Source organism: Heteronotia binoei, chromosome 7 (genome assembly GCF_032191835.1).
Source record: "Heteronotia binoei isolate CCM8104 ecotype False Entrance Well chromosome 7, APGP_CSIRO_Hbin_v1, whole genome shotgun sequence".
Lineage (NCBI taxonomy): Eukaryota > Metazoa > Chordata > Lepidosauria > Squamata > Gekkonidae > Heteronotia > Heteronotia binoei.
This window is the reverse complement of record NC_083229.1, coordinates 44132482-44142557: the sequence shown is the minus strand read 5'-3', so window position 1 is coordinate 44142557 and position 10076 is coordinate 44132482. Positions and strand designations below refer to the sequence as shown.

General features: G+C 39.9%; 1 protein-coding gene and 1 non-coding gene across 2 annotated transcripts in view; both read right to left on the bottom strand.

The window, feature by feature from the left end:
- Window positions 1-997: 997 nt before the first annotated feature.
- LOC132575585 (U2 spliceosomal RNA) lies at window positions 998-1182 on the bottom strand. Its single transcript, XR_009555685.1, has one exon. It is a non-coding gene; the product is annotated as a U2 spliceosomal RNA (small nuclear RNA).
- A 3288-nt stretch (window positions 1183-4470) lies between these two features.
- The window catches only part of NBN (nibrin), a 48393-nt gene continuing 42787 nt past the window's right edge, over window positions 4471-10076 (bottom strand). The window contains exons 12-16 of the mRNA XM_060243532.1: window positions 9418-9504; window positions 7624-7782; window positions 7130-7243; window positions 6625-6674; window positions 4471-4938 (exon numbers count right to left, since the gene is read on the bottom strand). Coding sequence (XP_060099515.1) covers window positions 4911-4938; window positions 6625-6674; window positions 7130-7243; window positions 7624-7782; window positions 9418-9504 — 438 coding nt within the window. The 3' untranslated portion in view covers window positions 4471-4910. The remainder of the gene's footprint in view (window positions 4939-6624; window positions 6675-7129; window positions 7244-7623; window positions 7783-9417; window positions 9505-10076) is intronic.

Here is a 10076-nt window from a genome sequence, read left to right as displayed (position 1 = left end):
AGTAGCTGAACATATTTTAAACAACCTCTATCAGGTTTCCAAAGGACTATCATGTGCAGTGTAGTAGGCTTGTTTGAGGAAACTCATCCAGTACCCAACTAAGTGCATGGTGCTACTTGCATTGTTCTCTGGATTCTGGCCACTGGTCATCACTTAGGCTAATATACAGAAACTACATAAGCTTTGGGCTGTCAAAAAAAGAAAGTCCTGATTATTTTGTGTGTTTGCAGACATGACCTGTTCTGCATCAAGTTCCTGTGCTAGGCAAAAGAGAAGAGACTGAATTACAAATAAACCTGCTATCAAATGCTATGCTTTCAGCACAGTTGCAACCTACAAAAAGCCCCATTTGAAGTTAGTAAGCAGAATGTTAATTTATCCATGTTTAACATTAAATAAAGAGGTAGCCTCTGAAACATACTTTATGGCTGAATGTTGAAAGCATGTAGATACTTGTTGCCACTTTGAATAGTAAACAACCCTATCTTAGTAATTATGCAAGCAGATATGCCTTGCAATATCTCCATAACATACCTACACTCTTGGCATGATATTGTCCACCATATTGCAGTGACACAGTAATTGGCACAGTAATTCTCTGTTTGGGTATCAGCTGGATAATAATGGTAGAAGTTTAATCTAGCTGAATGCTACTAAAATGGATACTTTTCAAAGCTGCAGGTCTAAATTTTTCATCTATGAGAGATGAACATTTGAACACCAATAAATTAAAGAATGGTTACTCTATGCCAATAAAGGTACTTGGAATTTGGTTATGGAAACTCTGAAGATCTGCTTCCCTATGGTATTTTTTAGAAGGATTTGGCATTGTAAACTAGCCTCAATTGCTGCTAATTCCTTGGAGGCAGTAGCACAGCATTAATTTTAATTTTGTGATAATGAAAGTTATATGTATGTCTTCAAACCCAGTTATACCTGAAGGGCAAAGTTATGTCTTTAAATTTCCTAGGTAAGACAGCATCTTTTGGAGAAAACTGCTGACTTAACTTGAGTGACAAAGGTTATGCAACTTGATATAGTTTCTTTTTAAAATGTTTGAAAATTGTCAAAACTTATGTCAAAACTTATGTCAAAACATTTGAAAAAGCATGCAACTTGCTTGAATTTTAACAGGCCGAGTATTTTCTACACTTGATCTTAGCCAAAAGGCTGAGAAGCTATCCATTCTATGTAAATGCTTTTGTTCAATATCCCCCCTCCCAAGAATACTCAAATTTCAGTCAATCTGTAAGCTTCTTTTTAAAGCAACAGCTCATAAGATTTGGTCTACAGTTCCCAGTACTATAAAGACCAGTATTAGTATTCATCCAGTTCTCTGATGCATTGTAGCTATACCAATGAGATTGACTCAAGAACTTGTGGTATCTATTAGGCATCATACTAAATCCAGATTTGCCACAAGCCAGGTACAGAAATCTAATCATTCCCCCCCCCCCAAAAAAAATAAAAATAAAATAAATTCCAAGGTATAAAGCCAGGCAGAGAAGAGCAGGAAGGATTCCTGACATTAGGCTGCAGTTTTAATATTTATATCAGGTACACCAAAGTTGCTTTACTACATTGGACTGGATTGCTATAATTATTAGCAATATAATAGTTAAGTTACTTTCATGACATAATGGACGTGGCAAAGCCACATATAGCTGCTTAAAGCCCAGTTGAACAGATTTTTATAGGAAGAAAAGTTCTAATTTGCCAAGGCATATTAAATTGTATCTAATTTCCACAAATCAATTGCAGTAACTCAAGCAATTCAAGAGAATGGGTAGATTTAAGCAATGCGCTCTCTACGCTATGGAGTCTTGTGAGCAAAAATTGTTCTTCTTCAGCTACTAGCATTAAAGTTGTGAGCAAGTGATTTGGCTACTGCATAGATTAGTTTGCTCTGGGGCCATCCTTCCTGAGCTAAGACAAAAATGTGTGAGCTGGAGGTTAAACAGAGCTAGCTCACACCAACTCAGCTTAGAGGGAACACTGTTTATCAGGAGTATTTATTCATAGCTGTATACATATAAATTAAGAATGGGTCAATGTGTCAGTATCGGGATCTTAAAATCAATTCAGATGTGCAGGATGTTTGTTGTGCGGGTGTTTTCTGCAGAGGGCTGTACTACATCCTCTTATAGAACATCAGAATCAGAACTGCTGATACCAGTAGGAGGCCTGAGTTTTCTCTGCTGCTGGACAGGATCATCTTAAACAGATATGTTAATATGGTTAAAACCTTGTGGGATGAACTAGAAACTTAAATAGACAGATATGTAGCCTTCCCAGACCTGATCAGTGATACTAACACCCAGCTGGGTGTTTCAAAGTCATAGTTGGAACCAGGCCTCAGATTCAGTGGGAGCTCACAGCTCAGCTCCTGAACCTTTCTGAGAGTTCTCCTCCTCCTCCTGAGGAGTTCCACCTCCTTGTCAATTTAATAGTATGTGCAGCTGCATAACAATCCTAGGATGAGCTCCACCACCTATTTTTCTACAAAACGACCCCTGGTTGGAACATTGTACAATTCAAAGATGCTGACCAATTGGGAAACAAATTTTGAAATTATGCAAATCAATAAAACTTTTGCAGCTTATTTTGTGAAATGGCACTCAATCTGATATTTTATTGTGAAAAGTATATTGTTTGACAGATGGAAAGTGGTTGCTGCCATGAGATGGCATAGGCATGACAGGGCTAGCCAGCCAAACAACAGCACCTATGGCAGAAATTGGAGTTTTGTTTAATGTCGCTGTATTTCAAGAAACCTTCACAGCGATAAGGGCTGGAAACCTGGGGTTTTCTACTTATTTAAATGAAAGCAGCAACTCATTTTGACCATTAACTTGTGATGTTTTGTCCCTATGGGATCTTGGAAAATAAATGTGTTACTTTAGGGCATCTTCTTCAAGGGAGGAAGGTAGCCCAGTTCAGTGGTCATCAAGTTCTATCTGCTGGGTAACAAGGCCAATAAAGTGATCTCCCCCCACCACCATTTCAAAATACACAAGTAGAGGACAAGGCACTGCATACTGAACCCCCATTTGAACACACTCTAAAGCAGCAGCAGCAGGACAGCTCGAGTAGGACATCCCTTGGTTCAAAGGATTCCTCCATGGAGCTGACCCTCTGCTTATTCCTCATTATTTGTATACCTCCTGGTGTTCAGCTTGTGTTTCCTGTCCACAAGCCTCATGATTTGAAACCAGTGAAAGTCACTCTGGCTCTTCTCTTGTCACATGCTAGCAGATCAATGAGATCCAAGTCTGGAAAGGCAGAAGACCAGTACCCTAAATGAACTCCATGGGTTTATTTCAAAAAATTCTGCGTGTGCAGAATTCAACTACAAATAACTGAGACTGGAAATATTGCCCTTACTGTCTTTAACCATAGAACAGGAAACAAAAGTGAAAGGAGGAAATTAGATTTTGGTTGTGGTAGGGGACGCTTACAGGAAACCAGGCTCTTTCACCAGACTGGGGACGTGACTTCTGTCCCAATTCGTCTGAAATAAATTGAGAAATCTTCATATGTCATCGTGCAATTGTGTTTGTACAGAATTAGCAGAAGTTTATGAGTGTATTTTCTACCTACAACTAGCAGCATAAAGATTCTACAGCTGCTGGAGGCTCATTCTTCACAGACATGTGGTGACATGTTTTGGGAATTCACATCTAGGATTCTCAAACTATGTTACTCTGAACTTAAAGCGAAAGAGGGTATACAATGTTCCCTCTAATTTACCCCCCTATTGATCAGAGCAATTCACATTCTGGGTAGAATACAACTTTTGTTGTTCAGTCGCACAGTCGAGTCCAGCTCTTTGCGACCCTATGGACAAAGTCACGCCAGGCCCTCCTGTCTTCCACCATCCTCCAAAGTCTGCTCAAATTTGTGTTTGTTACATCAGTAACACTGTCCAGCCATCTCATCTTTTGCCATCCCCTTCTTCTTTTGCCTTCTGTCTTTCCTAGCATCAGGATCTTCTCCAGGGAGTGCTCCCTTCTCATTTGGTGGTCAAAGTATTTGAGCTTCAGCATCTGACCTCCCAGTGAACAGTCTGGGTTGATTTCCCTTAGGACTGACTGATTTGATCTTGCAATCCAAAGGACTCTCAAGAGTCTTCTCCAGCACCACAATTACTCTAATCTTAAAATGGGCAACAGACAGTGCAAAACCCAATGTGGCTCCACACTGCTGCTGAGTGGGGCCTCCTGTGTTAAGGAGTGGCTGCTCACATGCACAGCCTTAGAGGGAGCACTGGTGCAGGAGAGGGAAAGTATCTGCTTGATCAATAGAATGACCTATCTGGCTTTCTCAGGTCAGAAATCCTGCAGAATGTCACAAAGTAGAACTCTGTTTGAAATGTAGCACACCTCATAGTTGCCACTGTCCCAATCAGCATTTTGGTGCAAAGGAAACAGATCTGATGCCAACATCACAAGAAACGATTCCACATCCCAATACATCCCAATAAAATTTAATTTGGCAAAGAAGTAATGCAGAAAACAAATCTGAAAATCCATGCTACAAATTCCAAATCAAATGTTTATATAAAATGTTTATATAGTCCTTATTTCAGTATTGTGCAAGGCATATCAAAAAAGAAAAAGGTAAAACAAGTGTTCTTTTAAAAAAGAAACACTTTTTGCTAGATTTTTTTTATAAAGCAATGTTTGCATCCAAAATAATGCTCCTAAATTGTGACATGCATTTTAAATACTTTAAACTGTAACTTGTTTGCATCAAGTACTGTTAAAGAGTTTGCAACCAAGAGATGTCTCTTCTTTACAGGTTCTCATAGGTATGAGCAATGTGAAATGAACCTTTTGGTGCTACAATGTATAGCCAGCAAGGAAGCCAAACAAGTTTATTCTCTGCAGTAAATTGAAATCAAGAGACAGCTATCTTCTTTTTATATGCGGGTTATATCTGTAAAGTAAGGAAAGAAAAAGTAAATGCTTGGTTTGGAAATTCAAAGGGAAATACATTCAGATGGACTGTAAAACCACTCAAGTTTAATACAGATTGGATTCAAATTAAGAGAATACATTCAGTTTAAAGTAAAGTAGCAATATCATGTTGAAAGTACCGTATTCTAAATCCTGTCCTGATAAAGTTGTTTAGCCATTTCAGGTCCAGGACAGTCCTGATGTATCCATTTTTTTTTTTGTAACCATGAAAGGATGTGAGTAAACCCGTTTACTCTTATGGGCTGCTGATACTATCTCTATGGTTTCCATGTCCATCCAGTGTTGAATAACTTTCAACATTAAATGGTGAATTTCCAGTCTCTTTTCTTGGAACTAGGTATAACCACCGTAGGGGAAAGAAGTCCAGTTACAGCAAGTAACCATCTGTTACGGTGTCTGCTACCCATATGTCCATCACCAATGTTGTCCATTGACTCATGAAGGGATGGAGGCAGTCTCCAATCCCCCTTGAGACTCGCATGGCAGTTTGTGCCTAAAATAAGTCTGGCAAACCCCCCCTCCCCCACAAGGGCAGCCACCCCTATTCTGCCAGTTTGCACCTTTCAAATCTATGGAAGAAACCTACCCTTGGCAGAAGCCTGGAAGTACCCCTGTCCACCACCAGGTGACTTACTGGTATTCCATGGGAAGTGCAAGATTGGCTGAACTGCCAGGTCCCCCAGTCAGCTGCAGACACTGCCACAAAGCTGAGTGCGACCACGTGTGGATTCAACTGCTACCCCAATGGAGAGGGTGCAGGAGAGAAGGCCCTATTCTATGTAGAGCTCTCTGCAGGAGTCTGCTGCCTAGCCACTGTTGCCAGGGCCAACCCACACCAGTGGCTGTTCCCTCTGCCAACTGCCAATTGCAGTCCAATGGTGCAGGCAGAGTCATTCGCCATTCCTGCCTGGATTGCTGTACTCTCTGAGAGCAGAACATGTCTTGTACTTTCCACAGGGCCGGTAAGACTGGAGAGCTCCCAGGCTACTCTCCCTCCTGGATTGATTGGAAGAACTGACCCTGTTCTGGAGAAAGAGCCTATTCCCATTAGTGATGGACCATCCCACGCCCAGAATTACAAATTCCATTAAGCAAAAATGCTTCCTTCTGCAAACACACTGGGGCAAATACATTTAAAACACAGAAATTCTCACATCATAGGCTCAATTCTGGCTCCATACTTTGAAGTTTATTTTGTATATGGAAGCTCTGGAAGACAAGAAGCTACTTTACCTGCCATATGATGGGAATGAGTGAAAACCTCTGATATGGCATGCCAAACAGCAGCATACCAGATCATTTTGCTTGGCACTGTGTCCAGTGGTGTTGGCAGCACCATCAGGTTTCAGCTTGATCTCAATACATCTGGTAAAGTACAAGCCTCGTGCCCGCCCCCCTTAAACCCTGTGCTTTCCACATGCCTGATTGTCTTAAGTAGATGGGTGCAGGATAGCATTTGGGTTAAAAACACTGCCTATCCCTATCCTAGTCCCTTATGTCTGAAGAGCCAGCTACTGGTGTATTTAAAGCAGTATGAGTATTGAGAAGCACAGGCTTGTTACATGGAACCAAAATAAAACCCTCAGAAGAATAGGGAGGACACCATAGGGAGATGCGAGACAGTTCTTGAAGATAAACCACTTACCTGAAGAGATCATCAGCAAGTGACTCCTCTCTTGCATGCCGACTCTGTTCCTAGAAAAATAAATGTTCGTTTTCAGAATCTGTGCCAAAAATGAAAATCTCCTTGTCATCTTTAAATACATTTCTTCATACATTTACCTGAAATACGCTGCTAAAAAGACTGATCTAAACTAATGGCCAAATGCACTGCATTCATTGCACTGCATACTGAAAGAAAAAGGGCATGCTACTGCTAGGAACAGCACAAACGGACACCTGAAGGGCACTGAACAATGACAGGTCCCCACTGGAGAACTTAGTGGGGGAAATTAGTGGAAGCATGTTGATTTTCATTAACAATCTGCTTGTTTTCCAAAGCGTTTCTTGAGAATTTTCAGCACAGTAACACAATCAAGTGGCATATGAAAATGAGCTAAGGCCAGCTGTAGTAGTACTAAGTGCTTTGCAGATTAAAATGAAATACCTGGTTTTATTGGCACTTTAGAAAAGATGATTGTGTTCCTTACCTCCATTTCTTGCCTCAGCCATTCTTCCATTTCAGAATTCTTTTTAGCATAATGAGCTACCAGATCTGATCCCCCAATAATGTGCGGCAACTGTCCTGCTCCAGGATAAGGAACCTGTCAAAAACAAAATATATAATAATATTAACTGCACTGCAATTTAAGATATGTTTCATTAATATATTTTGTATTCTGATACTCTTAAATGAATTGCTGACCATTACATCTATTGAATTATATGAGGATTTACAACCCTCCCCCCAGAAATTATTTAAAAGGCTTCTTAAACAGCTGGCATCCAGTTTATGAAGGGTGTGGTCTCAGTAGTCTGTTCTCCACAAAACTGGAAAAATCTGTTCTAACCATGTAAGAATGTCAGTTCATCTACAGATTTAAATGAAAAAAACCTAATATTCTCCAAATCTGAAAGAAGCAAACACTTGTATACACTTCTGAAAAGTGCCCTCTTGTGTCAGATTTTAAAAATGCATACCAACCTTTTTAAATTTTTTGAAGTTGTATAGATGTCCATAATTTGTTTTTGCAGTGGAATCAGCGACACCTCTCCTTGACTGACTAACCACCAGTGATCTAAATTCAGTCAGTAAAAGCTTGCTGGGAAGATGGCTGCCATCACTTGCAAATGCATCAGGATCCTTGAGGAGTGAAGGAGGAAAATTATAATAGTTAAACTGAGGCTATTCTATACTACTTTTATGCATGTAATCCTACTTTTAATCTTTATGATAAATGGTATCACTTGCTCATTTTTTTTTATATCTGAAAGAACCCAGCAGCACCTTGCACATGGGTCTTAGAAAATATACCACCTCCCACCAAGAAAGAGAGAGCAGGTTGCAGTTCCCTTTCCAGAGGGAGACATGAAGCAATGACAGCAATGGTGTGGTGGCTGCAGCACTACACATCTGCCCAGTGGTTAGCAGAACCTGAGCATATATGAGGACAGCACTTGACTGTGCCAAATTCTGACAGTCTGCATAGTGCTGGCAGCCATGGCTCCAGTGCCTCCATTGCCTTCTGTCAAGACAGCACACCAACCTCCCCATCAATGGCACTCAGTAGGACACACCCATGTGAACTGCTGCTGAGTGAAACCCATTTTACTAAGTGAAACTAAAATAATGTACCACTCTGTGTAGTCATTTCTTGAACTGAATTATCTAAACATGTATTTATCTACCACACTGATCATCTACCACAATAATTTTTGGTTTGCATCTATAGCAGGGATTTTTTGAGCAGGAACACACAGCAATGCAGTTCCAGCTGGCTTGGCATAGGAGGTGTGGCCTAATAGGCAAATAAGTTCCTGCTGGGCTTTTTCTACAACAAAGTCTGTGCAAAACAATAATGATGTCTGGGTGTGTGGCCTGATATGAAAATGAGTTCCTGCTGTATCTATATTAAATTCATGCCCTTATCAGTATAGCTAGGCAAGCCTGTTCTCATCAGATCTTGGAAGCCAAGCAGGATTGGCTTGTTAGGATTTGGATAGCAGACTATTCTAAGAAAAGCCAGGTTCACTATGCCAGCATGGTGTAGTGGTTAAGAGCACTGAACTCTAAACTGAAGAACCAGGTTTGATTCTCCACTCTTCCACATGCAGCCAGCTGGGTGACCTTGGGTCAGTCACAGATCTCTCAGAGCTCTCTCAGTCCCACCTACCTCACAGGATGTCTGTTGTGGGGAGAGGAAGGGAAGGTAATTGTAAGCCACTCTGAGACTGCTTTTGGGTAAAAAAAAATGGTATATAAAAACCAACTCTTCTACACAAAGCAGGTGATGGCAAACCATTTCTGAATATCTTTTGCCTTGAAAGTCCCACACGATCACTGTAAGTCTTGTAACTTGATGGCGAAAAGTTTTTTTTAAAAATAAATCGATTTATCTACCACTGTCATCATTTGTTTGCGTGATGATATAATAGTTTATTTAACCCTTCTACATCAGTCCTTCCAACAGACACAGGAAACAGATTCGACTTTGGTTCTCAAATGAACTAAAATCAGACATTTTACATAGCTAAATGGAAAGCAGAGGAAACAGGTAAGGAAACTAGTAGCAAAGTCAGTTTAAAAGGAATATTATTTAGATACTATGCCTCCAGATATGAAGCAGGACATCAAAAATTCATTTTGCTATGATATTTGTTACTTACCAAGGATTCTTTTGATTAAAAACAAGGAAATTGCTTTCTACATTGCCTTTTGTAAATACACACATGCACACACATATATAATATTAAATGTCAGTGTGAAGACACTCCTTACATGCAATTCATTTCTTGTACTATATGTCGATTCTTTTTTAATCTCTTGTTTCTGGACTGAAGCTGGAAGGGCCTGTTCATTTTCTTGCTGTTTGACACACAAAGCAGTTACAGTAAATATTAGATTTAAGACCACTAGTGGAGGGTTACATGGCTGAAAACTGATTGTACTCTCCCCTCTTACAAAATAACAGTTTCTTGTTTCTTCTTTATTTAAGGAACACATACTTTAAATGGGAGTAGAGGAAGTAAAAAAAAAAGTTTGCTAATCAACTCAGAACTAATTGAGCTCCTAGGTCAAGCCTTGCCAAGTGACTTACTTGGAGTTTATACATAAAACAAGGAATGGAACAACTTTAATGAAAAAAAAATATTGTTCAGGGTAACACTGTTATTGATTTATTGTGGCAACACAAGATCAGGAATGCAACTGGACTAAAGGAAGGTATTTACAAAGAACAAGGCAAAAGGGAATTCAAATAAAATATTTAAGGTACAGAATCTGAGGGGGGGGTGGGGGGAGAGGGGTGCACAGGATTTTAAGGCAAAGCAAATGCTCAGAACTGTGTATTTGAGGCAAAAACGGAAGGAAGACAGGAAAGACTAAAAAGAAAGGTAGATGCCAATTTTTTGTTTAAATATATATACATCCTGCTTTTC